Source organism: Scomber scombrus, chromosome 1 (assembly GCF_963691925.1).
Source record: "Scomber scombrus chromosome 1, fScoSco1.1, whole genome shotgun sequence".
NCBI classification, from domain to species: Eukaryota; Metazoa; Chordata; class Actinopteri; order Scombriformes; family Scombridae; genus Scomber; species Scomber scombrus.
The window spans coordinates 1,465,910-1,489,274 of NC_084970.1; the positions used below are offsets into that span (position 1 = coordinate 1,465,910).

Genomic DNA, 23,365 nt, shown 5'->3' on the forward strand with positions numbered 1-23,365 from the left:
TTGACATACAAAGCATTACCTTAACTTAGTACTTCAAAATGTAGATCAGGGACTTCTGAAAAAAAAGTGCTCATTCTTTTGCTGTTATTACTCCTTGACTCTGGAACAGTAATGCACCAGTCCAGTACCATTGACAGTGACATAAGCAATCTTAAATACTATTACTATGCCAGTGTCATTATAAAATGTCAGTGTTTCAGTTACATTCATGCTGCTCTAAAGCAATCCCTAACCTCATGTTAGCTTACTTAACTCTCCTGTTGTCTTTGGGTCAATTTTGACCTAGGAGGACAACAGATGTTACCTCAAAAGTGAGGTATAGTTTCATTTAAATGAGGCCTATTGACAGTCATTTCTAAAAAAAAATATATATGCAAAACCTGTGGTAATATGTTGGAATGCTTTGTAAACAGTCAATTTTGACCAAGGAGGACAAAAGTTGCAGGAGGATTTAAATAGATCTCAATAAGTTCCATGCAGTGAAGTACATATATGGAATGTGGTACTCGGTATCAGTTTCTTTGTGATGTTGTCTCCTTGGTTTGAAATATGTTGTCCTCTTTTTCTCTTTAGTTTCAACTGTAAAACTCTTTTCCAAATCTTTTTCTTCTTTTTATTTAAGTCCTATATTGATAAAGTTTGCTTGCTTGCTTACAGTATCGATCCATCAACCACCGGGTGGATGCCAAGTCGCTCCGCCTGTATCGATGGTACTACTCGAGGATATGCCAGTGGTTAGTTCACACACTTTTATCTCTCTGTTTGTCTGCAGGGATACATACAGTCACTGATCACTGCCAGAGATTATTTGACTTTACTTATTTTAGGAAACTTTAGGACTGCAGCTAATGATAACTTTCAAAATGCCTGTTGGTCCAGGATGATGTCATCACATGTCTTGTTTTGTCTGACCAACAGTTCAAAAAGTTCCAAAGGGAATCCACTTCCTTTACTGTAGGGCACTGAAATTCCCACATTTAAAATGACATAAACAATCAATTAGTTAACAGAATAGTTGCTGGTCTCTGGGACTATAAAAAAAAAAAAAAAAGAATGATAGGTTTTAAATTGCTAACCCAAGTCAAAGCTGAGTGAGTTTGAGTCAGAGTCTGTTTAATGTCTAGTATTTTAGATTTTGTTATTTCCTGCATACAGCTGGAAACCACAGCATGACATAGCTGCTACAGGAAAGAATTAGACATGAATAACCACATCAGAGTGGATCATTACCTCTGCAGAAAAGGCTTTTGGCCGTTCGTCCATCCACTCTGCCATCTCTCCTTGTGCAGGGGTTTGGGCCTGAATATCGCCGTGCTGTTGTTACTGGCTTTCGTGGAGCGACCGTCCTCCCTGTCTATCACCTCGGATCCTCGCTATCGCCACTCTTCGCCCTGGGAGCCTCCTTGCGGCCTCACAGAGAGCATCGAGATAGTTTGCCTCCTCATTTTCTCTCTTGATCTCGCCGTCAAGGTAAAGGATGCAAACATTTAGCTCCAAGGACATCGGGAACTCCAAACTGATAATGAGGTTTTGACGCACCATCTCACTCCATCTGTTTCATCCTCAGAGCTATTTGATTGGATGGGAGGAATTCAGGAAGAGCAAATGGCTCATCGGCTACACTGTGGTCATTTCAATCTCTGTAATCGACTGGGTGCTGTCTGTCAGCATGGTGTGTGATGAGGTGAGAGCATCTACTGTCATACTTTTTCAGTATTTATTGCTCAAGTTGTGGTGTAATCAAACAGCAGTGTTCATTAAAGTGATTCATACAGAAGTGAAACAAAAACTTCCAGAAAAAAGTGCAATCGCACAAAAAGACAAAAACCAACAATGAATTCATTTAACACATTTTGTCTTGATATATCTTATGCCTCATTTTCTACTCCATTAAAAAGGCAGTATGTTTGTAGCTGTACAGAAGTCAGTGGGTCATCACGTCATAAAGCAGAGAATTCAACTTAATGATGTGTTAGTCACATGTTACCCTGCATTCCAAAAAATGTGTGATCTTCTCTTTTCTCCACCGATCAGAAACTGAGAGTACGGCGACTCATCCGGCCGTTCTTCCTCCTGCAAAACTCCTCTCTGATGAAAAAGACGCTCAAATGCATCAAGAGGACTCTTCCAGAGATTGCCAGGTATCTGCTTGCTTCACACGAGCAGGCCTCTAAAGCTGGATTTATATGTCACTCATAGGGGTTAACATACATGGATACATACAGTGTAGGTGTCTGTTACAGTAGGAGGAGAATTCACAAACCGCTCTCTCAGTCTCCTCTGCATGTATGAATTTGCATTTGCAAATAGATCAGATAGAAATTCAGTGAAAGTGTTTGTTCAGCCATGTGTGTCACAAAAGATCCCATATTTGTCACCATAACCGATATTTTATTCATTCATTCATTCACTGTATCTCTAGGGAGCTTATTTCAGTCTCTGCTGAGAATTAAGAGTTGAAGGCTGAGTCTTAATCTACCTTTCCTCCCTGGGGAGTTTCCTTCTCTACCTCTGTCTAATGAGAAGTAAAGGTTGAAGAACATGTTTTTACGGGAACCAGAGAAGACAGTGCACTTAGTCATAAGACATTATTTTGCTACCTCTGTGGTAAATGGATGATAGTAAATGGTAAAATGTATTGTAGCAGTAGAACACAAAGAAAGGAGTCATAAAGTGAACTAAGTAATGTGCAGTTATTTCTAACTAACTTTTGCTAGCAACCAACCGTTAGCAACCATATGCTAATGGTCATCATTCCAGTACAAGTAAGACAGGTGTTCTCAAACTTAATGGGGTCGGGGACCCCTAATGGCGCAAAATATTTTGTAAGGACCCCCTCTTAATCACAACACAAATTTAGGCTTACAACTTACATCATATAGGCTTAATATCTGTTCTGTCAAATACATTGGAACATTTTATTACCAGAACATGTTATGTTGATACCTCAATAGTTTCAGAATCAGATTCATTTCATTGCATTTTGGCCTAACTTGACCTGTAGCAAACCGTTTCAAGGACCCCCTGGCAATGGCCTGGGGACCCCCGGGGGTCACCGGACCCCACTTTGAGAACCACTGAAGTAAGAAACCCCTGAGTCTGTGTGTAGCAACCGTAGCTATACTGTTAGCCTCTGTGCAGCCAACACCTAGCAAAGCCATGGAACACTGAGTTCCCTCCATTTCAACATCATGCTTAGGACACTAGATGAACACAGTGACTACAGTCTTTCCAACACAGTACATCAGCTATTGGAAAAATGTACAATTATGAATTATATTAACACTCATCATGCACACAGTAAGCACAGCCACAATTGAAGGCTTCAATACATGGATGCCTGCGTAGCTTTTGAAGCCAAATGAAAGAAATATCAGCACAGGGAAGTTGATACCAGCTAAAACTACAGTGAAACCTTCAGGTGGCTGAATTATCTTAATTCCATGTCGGCACTGAGCAAATATAAAGCCACCACAGACTTCACTGAACTCTCACTTCTGTCAATGTGTACCTGCTTCTCTATAATGTGGCTACAAACTGATCATGATATACACTCACTGCACTATCTCTGGTTAACAGCAACCTGTGGTGGTTTTGATTCATTAGTAGTGTTATGGAGGGATGGATTTCAGGTTTATTTCCATATGAATGAGAACACAGAAATGTGATGGACAGTCCTGCCAAAGGTTTCACACACTGTTTAACTCATTGACAGCTGGCAGCAGTGACCTGCCAACACATGTAGCAGTGTGCCAGCAAAGGCAGGGAGGAAGACTGCAAGCTAGCAAACAAGGATGTCAACAACACAGGATTGAAGACATTTTAGAATGACTTTGCAAATGTTTTATGAGGAGGGAAATCGATCAGTCAGTCAATCAATCAATCAATCAATCAATCAATCAATCAATCAATCAATCAATACATCGCAATGTAACACAAAGTGCTTTACATAGTCAGAACGAACAAACTAAAAGAAAAAAAATCATTAAAAATAGGAACTGGGGAAATGCTATCATAACTCCCAAGAACCTTCAATGAGGAAACACCAGAGGTAGGCTAAAAATAAATAATAATAATAATAATTAATTAATTAAATGTTTGTAATAAATTTAAATTAAATCAATAGCTAATAGATTAATAAAACATTAAAAACTTATAAAAAGAAAGTCACTACAGAATAAAGTGGGTAAATGTTAGGAGTAAAAGAGTTATGAAGTAAAACAGACATTAAAGGGGGATTATGAAAAAGAAACAATGAAATAGAATTAACAGAATAGTCCAAGTAGTAATTACATTTTTAATAAAAAATCAAATCAGACAGTTTCTTCACCTTATGAATTACATACCTCAGTTAAGTTTTCATATGTTCTGACAGCAGGATCTGAAGCTCTGTGGTTTGAAATTCCTCTTTTTACTCTTTGGTAATATTTTTGTATGTTTATGGTAATTTTAGGATTCTATTGCTTATTAGTACATACTGTACAGTATCAGGAGCATGAACCTGCTCATTAAAAGGTGACTTTCATCAGGCTCAAATGAGAAATTGTGTTTGAAAAAGTTTGTGCTGTTAAGAGTTTGTTGGATCTGACTTGGATCACTGGTTTAAGCTTTGGGTGAATTATCAGTACAAGAGATCAACACCTGTGTTACAAAATATCTTTTTTGATTTAAAGAAAAAAAGTCAAAGGTACAAGTCTGTGTGCATTAAAACTGAAGTCAACTACAACTCTGAGAATCATACAATCACCATGCTTTAACATCAGTTGTGTCCACCTCTAACATACAAGCAGAAGCTTCATTTTATACTTTGGCAGAACTGTGATAGAACATATACGTGTTTTAATCAGAGTTTGGTTCAATTTTGGATGAATTAGGTAACTACAGTGCTTGATACACCGACTGAGCAATTTGACAATTGAAATTGTAGTTTGAAGTTATCAAATGGATTGTCATAACAAAGACTTATAGTATTCTTCTTACATTATTCAGGAGTTTTTATTTTCAGTAATATTAGGAATGTATAGTGGAGAACATCTAGTACTTCTGGAAGCACTGGCTCCTTTATGACCTTATGAGAGTCAGTGAAGATGTAGATTGATTGCCTCTCGAGCTTACATGTATGTTTCTCCTGTCTCTGCAGTGTCATCCTGCTGCTGGCGCTTCACCTCTGTCTCTTCACTATGATCGGCATGCTGCTGTTCGCTAAAACAGAGGTGAGATCCACGCCTTGTTAAATACACACTACTGCACTGCACTGCTGACACTTGAGCTTGCAGGAACATGTATGCGAGTGAGTCTGTGTGTGTGTGTGTGTAGACGTAGCCATTTAAATATGCTTAAGGCCAAAACTACTAACACCCCACCCTTTCCTGCCTATTGGCTGCTGGACCAGGAAGCAGAACAGTCCTCAGCAGCTGCATCAGGCAGGAGAGAAGAACTTCACAGTAGTTATAATAGTACTGGCATATATGTATTTTATACAGCAGAGATTACAGCTAAAATGATGAGAAGATATTAAGTGTTGGTGGATAGGAGCTGTAGTTAGTTTTATTTGCCATGGTAACAGCACAGCTCTTTGTATAGCAGTGTCACTTTGACTCAGACTGAACTGTCTCTAAAACAAATACGTCAACGTCAAACTTTTCACATATCCAATATTATATCTCAATATCTTCCAGACAGAATATTAAAAATAATATATAGTGCAGAGCTGATATGAAAGTAACACTTTTCAGATAAACTTCATTTTAAAAGATTTAGTTACAGACAAAAACTCATTTTCATTCTCAGCAACTCACATGTACACATGTGGAACAACATCTGCATCATTTGACTATGAAGACAAGTTGTGCTTTTTTACTTTTGACTGCTTCAGTAGGAATGAAAGTAACACAATGGTATAAACTAAAAATTGTTTATATTTTTCTTATTTTACATATCTGACCATTTTTCGTTTTAGCAGGTTTTAAAATTAAAACTCTGGTGTAAAGTTGAACTGATTGTTATATTCTTTTTTTTTCCTGTGAAGACATTTTTATCTGTATAACATTCGTGCACCTTTGCTGCACTTCTCATACTGACATTACTGTGAGAAAGGTCAAAAAACGCTCTCTCATACAGCTCATGCTCAACCAGACCGCTCTCTGTGGTTCTCATTCTGACTCTTGGCATATTTAATATGACATGTACAGAGGTTTTAATATTCTGTGACTCACAGGGTGTGACCCCATGTGCCGTGATGGGGCACAACAGAAATAGCTGTTATTAGTATAAGTAGGGTCAGTTAAGCCTGACGTGCTTCTACACTGCAAAACTCTGGATGTGTTAAATGACTAAATACTTTATAAATGATCACACCTATGACTCATAAAAAAAAAAATAGACACAGCTTTCCGGGGTTCAGCTCTGCAACAGTATAAAGTAGCCACAAGAGTTTTCACAGTTCTGTTAAAGTGTGATGTGCTGCACGACTTATCAAACTTATACGGGCTCACCTCGTTACTTTGGTGCAAACATTCATCTTCCCCTCAGGATGAATTGTAATAATTCACTTTTTTGTCCAGCTGTGGACAAAAGCTGTGTCCTCAATTGGTTTTAAAAAAAAACATGTTTTTGGGTCAGTGGTGATGGTTAGGGTTAAGGTAAGTTTCCAGGAAATAAATATAAGTCTAATGTCCCCTAAAGTGACCATGAGCTGATCTGTGTGTGTATGTGTGTATGTTTATATCACATAATGGGAACCCTGGTTTCATTTCATTCCATTTGGGGACAATAAGCTGATGTCCCCTGATTTTAAACCATTCATTGTCAGGGTTGAGACTTGTGGAGACTTTTCTAGCAGCATCATCAGATCTAAATTTGATTTCCTGTTTAAAACCTCATTACCCCAAATTGTGTTATTTAAAGGGCATTTCCACCTATTTTACACATTAAAATCCAGATTTTTGTAATGAAAGTAGTTTATGTAAAGCCTTTTGTGGCTCAAGAAGCAGTTGTGTGAAATAAGTGATACATCAGTTTGGGATGAAGACTTTTTACTCCTGTATCTGCAGTAGATGTGGTGGTGCCAGGTCAGCTGGTGTCACATGACCTCCTCATAAATGTGGACGTGTGGTCCATTGTAGACTGCGTGAAGAAATAGAGATCAGACATCAAGAGACAAAAGTGGTAGATAGGTATAACAAGGTCAATAAAAGACGTTATCTGCCTTTGGGAAATGTGTATTTAAATAGTGGCAGCAGCTCATTTCATTATCAATGTATATATATTCATAATTAAACAACTTGTCTGTAAAATATTAACTCTAGCAATAAATGTGTGTATTCAGCGTACAAAAAGAAAAGAAAACGGGAAAAAAAGCAAACATAAAAAGTCATTTGACATGAATTATATTTGGATGCCATGTTAAATTCAATCTCTCCATCTGTGTTTTCTATTCAGGAACCAGAGAAGAACGAGGAGTGGAGGCTGCATTTCAGAGACCTGCCCAGCTCCCTCACCTCTCTGCTGGTGCTGCTCACAACAGCCAACAACCCGGACGGTAACCAGTCAATGACATGATATGATCTGAAGTGATGGAACTGTACTTTTTTAGTAGTCTGATCATCTTTTTTTTTTACATTGGATCTGTCCCGCTACAGTAATGATCCCCGCCTACACCCTCAACAGAGCTTACGCCATTTTCTTCATCACCTTCAGTGTCATCGGTAAGCAGTGACTCTCACTGTCTGTGCAGCGGCTTACAGTAGATTTTAATGTCTATTATAATGATTATAATGAGGTCATTTGTTTTTCTTCCTCTCAGGAACGTACTGTCTTATGAACTTACTGACAGCCATCATCTATAACCAGTTCAGAGGGTATTTACTGGTGAGTCACACATTCAGATAACATGATGCTTATCTACTCAGGGAACATAGAATGTATTTATTAAATGTTCACTTGTTACAGGAATAGTAGACAAACAACAAAGAACAAGTAAGGTGCCAAAGAGTAGGTTCACAGTATAAATGATTACAACACAGCAATACATTTGTTAAGTTTTTCCAAGGCTAGGGAATTTGACATTGGAGCCAGCCAGGCTTGTAGACTTGGGTTGCTAATAGATTTCCAGGAATTGGTTATATTGTGTTTAGCTTTTAGCAAGCAGTAAACTGTCATTTTCTTAGTTTCCTTGTTTAGTTTGCATTCATTAGGATACACAATTTAGGACACATTTTTATCTTCACACCTGTGATAAATGAGTGGTTACCAATCTGGGTTATTGGGATCAAATTTATATAACAAGTAAGGTGTTACATAAGTCCTCATTAACCACTTGTACCAGTGCGCTACATTTACCCTCCACCATGGAACCAGTAGTGAATGAGTGAATAACGGAGTAACTTCAGACTTCAGATTGAGCAGTTATATTTACATCCACACCAGCCGCCTTTGCAAGCAGTCAGTCTCCAACTGAGCACTGATGATGACTGATGTTTTAATTTTACCAAATAAATCATGACTATTGTTCCCAGCTGGAAAATGAGGGTGTGTCTTTGGACTATGACGTGTTTGTTGAAATGGGAAAAACCAAGCCTGGGCATATGTCTCAGTCACACCCTGCACTGCACTGAGTGGTGATGATTCTGTGCTCAATATGAATTCAGAAAAGCATTGTCAAGTTTTCACATATTATCTATCAGTCAATCAAACTTTATTTATATAGCAGCTTTCATACAGGTTTATTGTAGTTAAAAGTGCTTCACAGTTGATTGACAAGCTGATAATAAGACAGAATGGATGTAGAACCAGAAGAGCATAAAGAACAACTATGAACAAATTACAAAGAAAAAGAAGAAGAACTTGAAACCATTCCATGCAAGAGAAAACAAGAATGCTAAAAATGTTTTTAAAATGTAAATAAAGTAAAATGAATAAGAAAAATAAAAAGATATAAAGTTGAATAAAAGCTAGACTAAAATAGGTTAATAAGATTAAAAAACAAGCAACAGATGAATAAAATAGCTAAGAAGATACAATTAAAAGGATTATAATAATTATAAAATATCAAATTAAAGTAAAACAAAAATTTAAAAGCATCAAAACAAATATAATAAAATTATAATTTAAAAAAAATCATAAACAATTGTTTGTCAAAAACCATATGATTTACAGGCCCATAGCTAACAGAGGTTCAGTGCAGTAGATTATTGGTAATCTAGTAAATTAAACAGTCACATGCCTTCAGTTTGTAATGCAGCTTTTCTAAATGTCAGTCTGTCTTTATTGTCCAGGAGGGAAACATCTGGTTTGTAGCCAGATGATTCAGTCACATGTCTGTTAATAATGACACACTCACTGTCAGACACAATAATCATCAAACTATTTCAAACCTGTAATAACTGATACTTTGGAATCAAGCTTTAAATATAACATTGAATTGATCGGAAAATAACAGAAATAGTTTAGATGGTCCACCATCACTTTTAACACATTGTAAATGTAGGTTCAAAAAAGCTTATCAATGAGCTGAAGAAACATTAATACAGGTTCCACAGACACAGTAAGGACATAAATCCACAGTGATGGTATGTTCAAATAATTCAGTTGTTAACTATATTCATTCATGTTCAGATGTCGGTCCAGACCTCCATCATCAGGAGGCGACTGGGGATCCGAGCTGCTTTCCAAATCCTCAGCTGCCAGGGAGCTCAACAGGCTGCTGAGTAAGACACACACACACACACACACACACACACACACACACACACACACACACACACACACACACACAGTACCTTTTGTATCATTAGCCATATGACCAATGAGGCATCAGATTCCAGAAATACAGTAAATGTCACATATTAAACTTGTCAACAGGCGATTCAAATATTATAATAGAATACATTGAACAGATTATTTAACAATAATGCTCCCAAATACTCAAAGCTTTGTTGCCAGTTTTGTTCAAAAGATGGATTTTATTTTATTTTTTATTTTTTTAAAGAGTCAAAGGCTTTAAGCAAGTTTCAGCCCAGTTTATATTAACTAGGCTTCTATGGTGATGACAGTTCAGTTTCCATTCATATAAAATGTAAAGAAAACTTAATAAAGAGCTGTTGATTATAATGCTTATAACTGCTGGTTAATATAACAGCTAATGTTATTTTGCCTATTAGAGAATTTTTCAAACCTTGAAAAAGAGCACCCATCATTATGTTTGACCAAATCTTACACGCTGTCGCTCGAGGAAACAGAGGTAAAATTGAGAAGATACAAAGAAAAATTGAGAAAATGTCAATTTGGAAACATATATGTTACATAACTGTACATACAGACACACAAACCTACAGAAATACTGCAGCAGAGATGTTGTAGGACATTAGGACACAATAAGATTAGGTTTTCTGAATGTAAATTAAATTTACCAAATGATTAAATGTATGTCTCATGTACACAGTGAGGAATGGAGGACACTACTTGTTTAGCCCATGTGACATGAATAGTCTCTTAGCTGCTAATGTGAAGTGTGGTGATACTGAGGTCAGAGTTGAATCCAGCATGAGAGACTCAGAGATGTAAAGTGAGTGAAGATTATTAACACAGCAGCACATTGTTTGTGTTGTTCTCTCTGTCAGGGAGAGTGTGCGTGTTGATGCGGTGCTGCAGGTGATGTCCAGGGTCAAGATGAAGAGCTACTACCGAACGGCCATCACTACGGTAAGAACTTACATTGTATCACTCTTCACGTTCACACTGCTTACATGCACTGTAGTAACCAGGTTACAGTCTGAGCATTTTACAAGTATGCATGTGTATAATAATTGAGTGCAACAGGAAGGATCATTACACAGATGGAACTGACACAATGTTATATAAACAAATAAGTACATGGTAACCAGGTTACTACAGTGCATATAAACCTGTTTCCCAGGCTACCTGCGTAACCTTGTTTCTCTGAGTAAATCAATTACTTAAATGCTTGTTAACGCACTGACTCACACAACTTCTCTTTCACAATATGTGAGAATCTTCATTGTAAACAAATCCAATGAAAAGCGTGCAAACCAACATAAATCATTCTATGAATAAAGCTCTCGGATAGTTTACATAATAATAATATTTCATTCTTCTTCCTGTGTGTGTGTGTTAACATCTGGATTGACCTAACATGTCAGGAGGTGCAGCAGCATCACAGTGTGGGCTTCATGGACAGAGAGCAGTTTAGGAAGATATTTGATGAACTGGACAAAGACTGCATTAAAGAGGTAGAGCTGCTCAGCATTCATTAGACATTACATTCACTGTCATATCACATCTGTTTTATCATGTCACTGACTGTGTGTCTGTGTGTCTGTCTGTCTGTCTGTATGTCTGTCTGTCTGTCTGTCTGTCTGTCTGTCTGTCTGTCTGTCTGTCTGTCTGTCTGTCTGTCTGTCTGTCTGTCTGTCTGTCTGTCTGTCTGTCTGTCTTCCCAGCATCCTCCCTTGCCCCATTACAACTCTCCAGTCCTGCAGAGGCTACAGGTGTTCTTCAGTCACTACTATCTCACTATACTTGGCAACGCGGTGGCACTGGCTAATGTCATGTGCATCTGTGTAAGTTATACACACACACACACACACACACACACACACACACACACACGTATACGCTCTCATGCAAACACTGACCAAGCTGGCTATCATATGATAACATTTATCACCTTTGTGTGTGTGTGTGTGTGTGTGTGTGTGTGTGTGTGTGTGTGTGTGTGTGTGTGTGTGTGTGTGTGTGTGTGTGTGTGTGTGTTTCAGACTGTTCTCGTGCTAAATTCTGAAAAGTCCACAGCAGAGAGAGACAACTTCATCATGGAGGTGAGCTCAGTCATTTCTCAAAGTGACTCTCAAGCCAACACTTATATGTCTGTATGTCTGTAAAGTGACCAGGTTCATTAATACACACACATATGAAACTGATTGCCATAAAAGTTCCTGACTACATTCAGCTGTGAGGATTAAGGGTCACTGTTAGAGATGAATAATGTTGCTTTAAAAGCCTTTCCTCTAGCACCACCCTCAAGACAAAATGTGCATTTTTAGCAACAACAAAGTTATGCATGTAATAACCTGCAGTGTGATTTAACTTGTGAACATACTTGTGAATCACTCTGCCTTTCCTTTGTCCTTCTTACCCATCAGATCATCAACCTGTGCTTCATCCTCTACTACCTGTTTGAAATGTGTGTGAAGATCTTTGCATTTGGCTGGAGAGGATATCTCTCCTACAGGAACAACATCTTTGATGGCTTCCTCACCATCCTGCTACTGGTAACACTGCTCTGCCTACACACTCTTTTTATATTCTATAACAATCTATTGTTATATCATTGTACTTAAATCTCAATATATGTTTGCAGAATACATCTGAAGTTCACTTAAATATGAAACAATACATTGAGGGCTTCATTTAGTGAGACAAGGGCAGAAAAAAGAGCTCAGCTGCAAACATTTCACACATTAAGTTCAAATTCATGTTCAGTTTCCTTTATTTATTGTACTAATGACTTTTAGTACATTTAGGGCCTGAGCTACTGAGATCCCAACTAAAGAGTAATAAAATGTGTGTGCAGTGCAACAGATTGCACGTTTTTAGTGGGCGATCTACTAAGAATAACTGCAGCAGGTGCAGACAGCAGTATTTAACCCTCACATACTGTTCATATTCTGACCTGTCACAGAATTTCCTCACAATTAGTCCCAATAATAAACTTCTGAACCACAAATCATTCATAATTACCTCATCAGTCATAGATGAATGTGAGATTGATCCTTATTTAAGCTTTCAGACAGCAGAAAGATTTACTTTTTAAAAGTGTTTATGAGAAAAAACTATATTAAAACACTATATAATGATCCAATGTTATAGGAGATAGGAGAAACAAGTAGTAGAGGTTAACAAACATATTGAATTACAGCAACAACAACAACAAAAAAGCTACATGAGAGAATATTAGTGACAAAGTCAATGTTGATAGTAAAACCAGTGCCTCAGTGCACCCTGTTAGTAGATCAGCTTGCACATTTTTTGTGGGTCATGTCAAGTTTACTCACATTTTTACACACACCAACCTTTAGTAAATCAAGCACATAGTGTTGTTGTTAAATCACCAACAGAATATCATCTGGCAGATACACTGTGGAGTTTCTGATCTCTATTAGCAATCTGTAGCAGTTCTTTATCTGTGGGTCCTGTTTTGTTTGTCTCACACACACACACACACACACACACACACACACACACACACACACACACACACACACACACACACACACACACACACACACCATGTTTCCATCACTTCAGGGGACATAACATTGACTTACATTCATTTACTGGACACTTATCCTAACCGTAACCATAACCACTACATGCCTAATCTTAACCCTTATCCTAAACTTAACATAACCCTAAACTTATATTAACTTTAAATCAAGTCTTCACCCTAAAATAAATCATTTACCTTAAGGGGACTTGCTTTTTGTCCCCATAAGACAGGCGAGTCCCCATAACATAACTGTGTGAACAGATTTAAGTCCCCACAACATTAGGAATACCTAGTACACACACACACACACACACAAGGATGCACATTGTTATGCACACAGGTGATGCAATACACAGTCCTGCCGGTGGTTTCACACTATTGCACTGATCAGCAGGTGGCTATAATGAGCCAGTAAACACATACTGTGCTATAATAAACCTGGATGTAAATGAAGCAGAGTAAGACATCAAGCATTTTATCTTTGGACTGCAGATTACAATACAAGCACATAACAAACAGAGGCAGTATCATCTCCTCTGCCATCCACACATTTCCAAGATTTATGAGCTTTGTACAATTTAAGAGAGATTAAATGTGCACATAGGAGTAATAACAAGTATGGCAAAACTGTCGAGGAGAGGTTAGAAATGGTTTTAATGGTTCCACACAGTTTGTTTTAGTGTTTTAGTGCAAATATAATAGTTTGTTTATAATGAAACTCCACAGGGTAACTGCTGTTTTTATATCATGTGATCATGTGATGGTCTCAAGATGTGATTTAGTGATTGATGGTGTTCTTCATCATGTCTTCATTTAGCATCCACTACTCAAAATATGTTCATGTGGTTCCAACTGGTCATTTATGTAATATATTGTTTTCATAAATAATGCATAATTGTCTTCAGTTGTCTATTTGTATGAATGTATTTTAACCTGGATGTTATTACAATTAACTAATTACATAACTTGTCATGTTGCCAGGAAAGTACTTTTTTAATTTCCTCATTCACATGTAGTAGTTCCTCTCCACATTTTTAATACCTCTATGAACATGTTTTTTTTTTCCCTCCCCAAGTTTCCTTTCAGCTCCTGGAATTTCCACACATTTTCCACATTTTCAACACAAAACAGACTGACACAAATCATGTGACATTCGTAAATGTCTCCACCTATTGTTTGTATAATCATTTTATGCTATATTTATCTCATCATTTTTTATCCCTGAACCCTTGTTTTTTGTTGTTTTTTTTTTTGCTTCATCAGGTCCTTCAGATCACTATATATGTCACCTACAGGCTTCCTTATTCTCACTGGTAGGTTCATATTTTCTTTCATTCAGTGTTCATTATTTTCAGTCCTGGACAAAAGATATCAAATATACCAAAAGAAACTTACATGAGGGAACAATTCTAAAACAAATTCAGCATCGCTAAGGGTTACATATATTTTAAATTGTGGCAGAGTGAACAGCTGCAGACTGCTTACAGAGGCTGGCTCCTCTGTCAGAGCATCAGAAACAGACAGCAAATACACATTTCAGATACATTAAAGTCAAATGCAAAGACACACAGCAGAGTGTTTAAACTAACTTAAATATATTTCACAGCAGCTGGATAAAGGAGTTTTTAAGAAGTGTGGACATGTCTCTCTAAACCCAGTCTGTTTAATTAAATGAGCTGCAAATCATCTCACATTTCATTTCAGTTTGATTTGGCCAAAAGGCAAATCTGTGTGTGTGTGTGTGTGTGTGTGTGTGTGTGTGTGTGTGTGTGTGTGTGTGTGTGTGTGTGTGTGTGTGTGTGTGTGTGTGTGTGTGTGTGTTTGTGTGTTTGTGTGCATGTGTATGCTACCACAGGGACCCGTCCGCTCATGGTGTGATGTCTCTGTGGGAGATGGTTCGATTGGTCAACATGCTGATTGTCTTCCGCTTCCTGCGCATCATCCCAGACATCAAGGTGTGTGTGTGTGTGTGTGTGTGTGTGTGTGTGTGTGTGTGTGTGTGTGTGTGTGTGTGTGTGTGTGTGTGTGTGCGTGCGTGTGTGTGTGTGTGTGTGTGTTACATGTACGTACAGCAGCAAAGTGGAAAAGAGCTGAGTTAAGTGGAATATATTAACAACTCTCAGCCAATCACATCACTGCTCTCATAACAATGGAATGGAAGTAGTTGAAAAGACAAAAATAAACTATGACATAGCTTTACATTCTCTTTAATTTGATCTCCTGTCAGATATATTGGAATAGAAGCACTTCATGATGTCCTTCCAGCATTTGTGACATCCACTGTGAGCTGCCAACAGGGATTCACTAAATCAGCTCAATGATGTCATCTTCTCTCACAACAGAAAGCTTCTTGTACAGATGCTGCTGATATATCAGTTTGGTCTTTATGTCCCTTTTTCACCTCCATACTTCTGTCCTGTTCTGCAGCTCATGGCTTTGGTTGCGAGTACACTGCTGGACCTGGTGAAGAACCTCCGAGCCTTTGCAGGGATCCTGGTGGTGAGTGACATCAGCTTACGTCAATCAACCAGCTCATCTGAACCTATAACATGTGATATAAAACAGTAACATTTCTGTCAGTGGAGTCCATCACAGACTGTTATTAATTTGATAGATATAGATGTAATTCTTTCAGATGGATTCAATGATTTCTTTTGAAGGAATGTTGGTGTCTCTCTGCAGGTGGTGTACTATGTGTTTGCTGTGTTTGGGATCTGGCTGTTTGAAGGAGCCATTAAACCACCATCACAGAATAGGTATGAAGTCATCTGCAGTGAGAGCACATGATTCATTTGCTCCTGGCATTATTAACATACCGTGTGTGTTTCCTGTCTGGGTTGTGTAGAACAGAATAAGCTGGATCACATTTCTATTATTTAGAATAGTGAGGAAGTCCCCTTCACTTAAAGGTTAATGGTAATATAATAATAATAATAATAAATGAACGATCATAACTCCATGCTAAAGATCTGATATGAACTCACTTTATATTCAGCACTACTGTGACATACAAACTGTGACTACAATAAAAACTACATATCTATAGTATACACAGTGGAGTTAATTAGTCCTTGGTTTAGTGAGTCTTCTCTGATATTGTGTGTGTGTGTGTGTGTGTGTGTGTGTGTGTGTGTGTGTGTGTGTGTGTGTGTGTGTGTGTGTGTGTGTGTGTGTGTGTGTGTGTGTGTGTGTGTGTGTGTGTGTGTGTGTGTGTCCCAGTGTAATCTCCAATACGACCATGGAGAACGTCACCACTAACTTCACCGTGGAGTGCGGCACCTATGAGCAGCTGGGCTACTGGCCTAACAACTTTGATGACTTTGCTGTAAGTAATAAGATGTATTTTTTGAATCAGCAGTTTTTAAATGACCAATTAAAGATTTTTAATTATGTCACCCTCAGTCTATGAGTCTAGTTTTGTTTCTTTTCAACATATGTCTTGCCACTGTGCAGGAAAAAAAAGATTTAGTTAGTCCACAATGATGCATGTGCCAACAACCATGCACACATCATTTCACCACATCTAAACTGGTGTGGATAAAAACAGAAGCTGTGGTGAGAATGAACAGATCAGCACACACACACACACACAGCTGTGTAGAGCACACATGGTGGAAAACAGAATCAAATATGCAACTTTGAGCATATATAATGTTATAATGTACACATTCTTTATGATATGCCAAACATAAGCAGATTTCTACTTTTAATTACTTTTGTGAGCTCAGTTTTATCATTTAGTCTCGTGTTTTTCATTTCCAACATTTTTTACATTGTTCTTTTTATGTTCTTTTTTTATTGCGATGCACTTTGTAAAGAAATATTTTGGCTGTTTGAAATGTGAAAATAATGATGATAACTAATAACCATCAATCACCATTTACACATACATTTGTGACATATATATTGTGATTGGAGCCCTTACAGCACTGAAATGACACATTTACCATACTTCTGACTGCTGTGGAATAAAAGTGCCAAAAATCCAATACTTTCTCTCTTTTTCTCTCGTTCTCTCTCTCTCTCTCTCTCTCTCTCTCTCTCTCTCTCTCTCTCTCTCTCTCTATCTCTCTCTCTCTCTCTCTCTCAGGCCGCCATCATTTTGCTCTATGATGTGATGATAGTCAATAACTGGCAGGCCTTCATGGATGCGTACAGCAGATACACCACAGAGTAAGAACCGTTACATTTTCAAATGCATGGCAGCTATAGATGCTGATCACAGTGATGGTGACTGTGATGATGATGATGATGATGACGATGATGATGATGATGATGATGATGATGATGATGATGATGATGACGATGACGATGACTGTGTTTTTCAGGTGGTCAAAGATCTACTTTGTGTGCTGGTGGCTCACCTCCTCTGTCATGTGGGTCAACTTGTTCGTGGCGCTCATCTTAGAGGTCAGTTCACTGAGCCTTCATGTTTACAGAAAAACATACAAAAATAAACAGCAACACTTTAAATGATGTTCTAAAAGGTATGTTCAACATCAGGAAAACCATAGCAACAAAACTTCTTCTGCACACAATTATCTAACCTAGCATGTGATAGACTGACTACAAACACATTCAACATTCCTGACTGAACAGATACACTTCTGTTTTAATCAGTACACTCAGACCACATCACAAACACTCACTAGAGCACAGAATATGAATCCACAGCTGAAACTAGTCCCCAACAAATACAACCAATTTCCTCCTGTTTGAAATAACAATGACCAGCTGTTGTAGGAAATGAACATGTAACATTGTTTGTGAGCCATTTAAAACATTTGCATTTTTAGTAGGAGTTAATGGGTTTAGGGCTGAGAGAGAGAGACAGAGTAGAGAAGTCAGAAAAGCCCCAGAGAAGCAGACTAACACATTGTTGGTTTTGGTCTTTTATGTGATTTGTTAACAGTAAGAAAACTCTACACCACCAGCTTCATCCTTTAACCCTTACATACTGTTCATATTCTACACCTTTTTGACCCGGTCTAAGAATCTCCTCATAAAAAGTGTCTATACTAAATTTTGAACCACAGATGTGTTTAGAAAGCATCAATAGTCGATCTGACTGATGAATAAATGTGATTAAACCTTGATTCATGTTTCAGAGAGCAGAGAGTGTGTATTTTTTAGCTTTTACACCACTCAGCTACTATCATACAATATCATGTCCTATTCTACCTAAGACATGAAAATATAACATAGCAATATTGATGTAAATGTATTTTATGTAAAGGTAAAATGAGCAGAACTTTATGGAAGTGTGGGGTTTATTGTAGAACCATTAGAGCCATCAGTCTTCACTGCTACATCATAAAAAGAAATCCTCATAACTACTATCTTATTAAAACTATGAACTATTCATTTCACTAAAACACATGTCAATAGATACGGGTCAAACTTGACCCAGAACAGCCTCAATGGACACAAAAAAAGTCATCAAATTTCAGAGTAAAAGATATTTGGGGTGTTTTTACAGCTGTCAAATGTCAAAATGGGTCAAATTTGACCTGCACAATATGTAAGGGTTTAAATATAAATCTACATGTTAAATGTAAAATAACGACAATAATATTCACTGTTCCTTGATTTCTAACAGAACTTCATTTATAAGTGGGACCGCAGTCACAGCTGCTCTGTTACAGATGTGGAGAGGATCAGATATGAAACTTCTGTTCAGCTCATGTTCAAGTAAGTTACTCACACTATGCTGTCTGATTGTAACTAATTAATTTCTCTCTATATAAAACCTGTTCTAGTGACTGTTTGTATAACCATCCCTCTTCATGTGTGGCTTGTGACCTCTCTCTCTCTCTCTCTCTCTCTCTCTCTCTCTCTCCCTCTCTCTCTCTCTCTCTCCCTCTCTCTCTCTCCCTCTCTCCCTGCAGAGAGCAGATCCAGGAGCCGACAGAAGAGGAATTACTTTGTCAGCTACACCAGCACCCCCACCTACACCTACACTGGTGACACACACACACAAACCAGCACACACAGAGAACATCAGCACCTGTCTGCAGTAAAAAAGTCAGACTCTGAGACTTTGCTGCTGAAGCTTTATGAGAGTCTATATCACAACAATCTGCTTGTATTTTATTGTGATTTTGTATTATTGTACTACTGAAAGCAGTAGAAAGCACATGTTTGTATTTGTCATGTTGTTCATTGAGTAAAAACCACTGCCAGCTGCAGTTGTAGTTGTATAAAGATGTCTGACTGGTTGAGACACTGGAGACGATATCATTGGTTGGGTATACAAGCAGTGGGAGGAGTTAAGGAACCAATTCTATACTACATACCACTACTAAACAGTATGTACTATTTTAGTAGTATACAATAAATGTATCAAACTGTGATCCTGCTACTGCAAAATTCACATAGAAAAAGCACATTTACAAATGTTAACTATGCTTTTTGTTTACCAAGTCTTCGTACCACCACCCATAATTATTAATATAATTAAAGATTATAGTTGAGAAGAGCCTCCAGAGTAGATTTTTCTGTACCAGATATAACCATAGAACTAAACCTGAAGAGATTTTCTCTGTTAAAGGTTAAACCATTAAAATTCCATTAGTGTTACGCCTGTCACTGTCATTTCTGCTGACCTTGATATCGCCCGTTGTGTTTATATGCGTGTTTGTTTACTGAAGAGAGGAGTGTAGGTAGTGATTGGTCGAGAAAGAGAGAGACAGAGAGAGAGTAACTGTTCTGAAGTCAGCAGCTGTGAATAAATAAATAAATCCTAGCATGGCCAGGCTCATCTAAGGTGGACCGACCTTTAAGGTGGACCGACCTTTAAGGTGGACCATCTATTCTCATTGTAGTTACAATCTCATCTCCTGAGTTGTAAATTAGTTTTTTTCTTTTTTTATGACAAACAGAAATGGACTCGTGTATATGAACTATTAAAACTCATAAAAAAAAACCTTTTTGTGAGCATCACACTCAACCCAACATAAAAAAATGGCTCCTGACATTTCTAAAAAAACTAATTCTCCTAAAACTCTTCACTCCCACTATTATTATGCTGGGTATGTGGGCCATGTATGTAGTCTTCAAATATTGTATAAGTGATAAAGGTGAAATTGGGGGTCCTGGTACCTCTCAAATAGGAAAGTAGGGTACTTGAACCAATATTACCATGCAACTGCAATTTTGGCATAAAATGGTCTTAAAATGACAATAATATCATTTATAGTGATTATTTCTCAGACAATATATCGTCCAATAAAAGTAGTTATCGTGACAGGTCTAATTACGTTTTTTTGAGTTTGCATAAAAATTAGTGAAGAATGTATGAGAGCTGCTGCTGTGAAATGAGAATGACCTGTATGGTGTGTGTTTACGTACATTTTTCTGATTTTTATTTTTCAATCAATGCAGTTGTCCCGGCATAAAACCATAACTTCTAAAGTGAAGCAGCTACACCAGCTTTTAAAAAAAGACTCAAATATGCTTCCGATAACTTTCCCAGCCTCTTTCGTACAAGGAACCTGATACAAATATTGTTGTCAGACTGTAGTTTCCGGAATTTACACTCAGGTTGTTTTATGTGGCACATTTCCAAGTTGTCTCTTTTTTGCACACAACAGGAAACATGAAACCACTCACAGCGAAAGTTTGGTTGTAAACATGATGCAAGTTTACTCTCAATCACCAGTGTTAAGACTTAGTCAGAAGTGACCAGCAGGTGGCGGTGTTACAGCACAGAGATACCTGTCACAAACCTGCCAACAAAGAAAAGAGATTTTAGAAACGTGTCCTTATGCCAACACACTATCTTTACAACGCGAAAATGTTCATGACATGAAGTAATCAACATGAATACAGTCATCATGGGATTCCCTCTCATGCTCACATCTATAAAAGGATTTTAAAAAGCATTCAATTCAATTCAATTACTTTATTGTCCTTGCACAGTTAATAGCAAAAACTGTTGAAGAGTCTGAAAGATTTCATGGACCTGTATCTCCTTCCAGGGCAGCAGTGTGAAGTGTGTGTGCCCAGGGTGGGATGAGTCATTAATGTAATACAGTACTTATATTGGCCAGGCCATAAAAATACAAGACTTCTTTTCAATTTGAAATACAAAACATTAAAATGACAATTATTATTCTAAATATATACATTTACCAGTTCACTTTAACTGATATAACAACAAAAACCAAATATTGAAGCATATATAATATTACACGCAATGAATGAAGGGTAGTCGTTATATTGACACGAGGCTGTAATAACTGATGTGATGCATCTCTTAAAGGTGCAGTATTTAGAATTTAGTGGCATCTAGCAGACTTGTCTTGGCTCAAATGAAATATAATATTGTGTGTTTTAATTGGTGCTTAATCACATGAAAATAAGAATCATTGTTTTTTTGCTAGCTTAGATTGAGCCCTTTATATCTACATAGGGAGCGGGTCCTCTTCCACAGAGCCCACCATATTGCACCGCCATGTTTCTACAGTAGCCCAGATTGGACAAACCAAACACTGGCTCTAAAGAGGGCCTTTCACGTTTTTTTGCGAGTTTTGTGGCCTCTATAGGTTCTCCTACATGGAAGGGGAGGGGGTGGGTGGGGTGCTATTCAGTTGGGTTTTAATCTGCTAACTCATTGCTAGGTGCCACCAAATCATACACACTGCATCTTTAAAAAGCCTTCCAGATATAGAAAGACTGAATTTTAAGTCTTAAAGTTCAATGTCACTCTTAAACATTTTTAAAATAACATCTAATCCTCCTCTTATTGAAAAGTCCAGAATCTTTGAATATGGAAAGAATTTTGCTTTCAAAAGTTGAACTGCAGTGAAGCCCAAACATCCAATTGAAGGAACAATCAGCCAAACAGATCATCATGACATCAATGATAACAACACCTTGGAGGAACATTTGCCTCATAGTTTGATTATCTGATTCAAGCCATTTAACATTGATCTTCCTATATCATTGTGCCATATTGCTAAACATTTCCTCTATTTTAAGCCACAGTTTGCGTTATTAAACTACATGTTGAGATTGGAGAAGAGGAACAGCAGCAACCTGTGCAGCTGGCTGTTACAGAACACCTTAATGATGGATTTGAAAAGCTTTATAAACGTTATGATTCTTTATCTCTATGGTTTGTTGCCCAATCATCAGCAGTGATGATGGGAGGTCCATACCTGCTGACTACTGACCGCACCCACTGTGAAAGTAATTCCTGGTCCCTTTCAGTGTCAACTAGACACAACAAAGATATAGGATAGGATATAAAAAGAGAGTATCTTGTTCAGGGAGTTTTAGGGCAGGATTTTTTCAGTATGTTCCAGGAAGCAGGAAACTGCCACCAAGGTAGTCCTGCAGACAGGGGAGGAGTTCATATTTTATATTTTTGTCCTCGCACAGTCATGGAAAACATGTGCCAGATCTTTTTTTCATCAGAAAAACACCTGAAAACACGTCAAAAAAAAGAGTCACTCGTTCCTTATTGGCTGACGGACTCATTTATCACATCTTACTGACATCTGGAACCGTTTGAGACATCGTGCTAACTAACAATCAGCTCAGTAAATACAAACACACAGTTTTGTCTTTGAACAGTAATTTCTGACATAAAGCCAGTGTATGCAGATTTTTTTAACTCATAGTATAAAAAGGGATTTGCTCACTCCATTTGACTGACGCCTTGTTTTATTTTTTCAAGAAATGACAGTGGTATGCCTTTATATTTATATAAGTACAACTTCAATGCATTTTATTTGTAAAAATAAAAGGTGGGGAAATAATTTTATAGAAAGACGTTTCGATGTGTCAGGAAGTTGGAATGCAATTTTTCTGATATTTTGTTTTTGAGATACAGCGTGTATTTCAACTTGCATTTTGTAAAATGTTTGTACAAAATAGATTTTAAATAAATATTTTGCAAAGTTGTTATCTGATTTTATTGATATTTTTTGTATTGGTTTATTTATGAAGAGAAGCACCTCACTTGGAGGTGTGACTTTCATTTTGGTTTAGCTGTAATGTGCAGACTTGGCTCCCCTTGACTCCATATTACTTGTTTCTCTCTCTCTCTATCTCTCTCTCTCTCTCTCTCTC

At 37.6% G+C, this 23,365-nt stretch overlaps 1 protein-coding gene across 1 annotated transcript in view; it reads left to right on the top strand.

The window, feature by feature from the left end:
* Window positions 1-20,565, top strand: part of tpcn2 (two pore segment channel 2) — a 28,234-nt gene extending 7,669 nt beyond the window's left edge. The window contains exons 3-25 of the mRNA XM_062418788.1: window positions 658-734; window positions 1,290-1,470; window positions 1,568-1,684; window positions 2,035-2,141; window positions 5,141-5,213; window positions 7,441-7,540; window positions 7,641-7,706; window positions 7,805-7,869; window positions 9,616-9,707; window positions 10,620-10,701; window positions 11,160-11,249; window positions 11,460-11,579; window positions 11,778-11,837; window positions 12,162-12,290; window positions 14,552-14,601; window positions 15,144-15,243; window positions 15,716-15,787; window positions 15,971-16,044; window positions 16,508-16,613; window positions 17,379-17,461; window positions 17,617-17,698; window positions 18,888-18,979; window positions 19,177-20,565. Of these exons, the coding sequence (XP_062274772.1) occupies window positions 658-734; window positions 1,290-1,470; window positions 1,568-1,684; window positions 2,035-2,141; window positions 5,141-5,213; window positions 7,441-7,540; window positions 7,641-7,706; window positions 7,805-7,869; window positions 9,616-9,707; window positions 10,620-10,701; window positions 11,160-11,249; window positions 11,460-11,579; window positions 11,778-11,837; window positions 12,162-12,290; window positions 14,552-14,601; window positions 15,144-15,243; window positions 15,716-15,787; window positions 15,971-16,044; window positions 16,508-16,613; window positions 17,379-17,461; window positions 17,617-17,698; window positions 18,888-18,979; window positions 19,177-19,255 (2,097 nt within the window). The 3' untranslated portion in view covers window positions 19,256-20,565. The remainder of the gene's footprint in view (window positions 1-657; window positions 735-1,289; window positions 1,471-1,567; window positions 1,685-2,034; window positions 2,142-5,140; window positions 5,214-7,440; window positions 7,541-7,640; window positions 7,707-7,804; window positions 7,870-9,615; window positions 9,708-10,619; window positions 10,702-11,159; window positions 11,250-11,459; window positions 11,580-11,777; window positions 11,838-12,161; window positions 12,291-14,551; window positions 14,602-15,143; window positions 15,244-15,715; window positions 15,788-15,970; window positions 16,045-16,507; window positions 16,614-17,378; window positions 17,462-17,616; window positions 17,699-18,887; window positions 18,980-19,176) is intronic.
* Window positions 20,566-23,365: the final 2,800 nt, after the last annotated feature.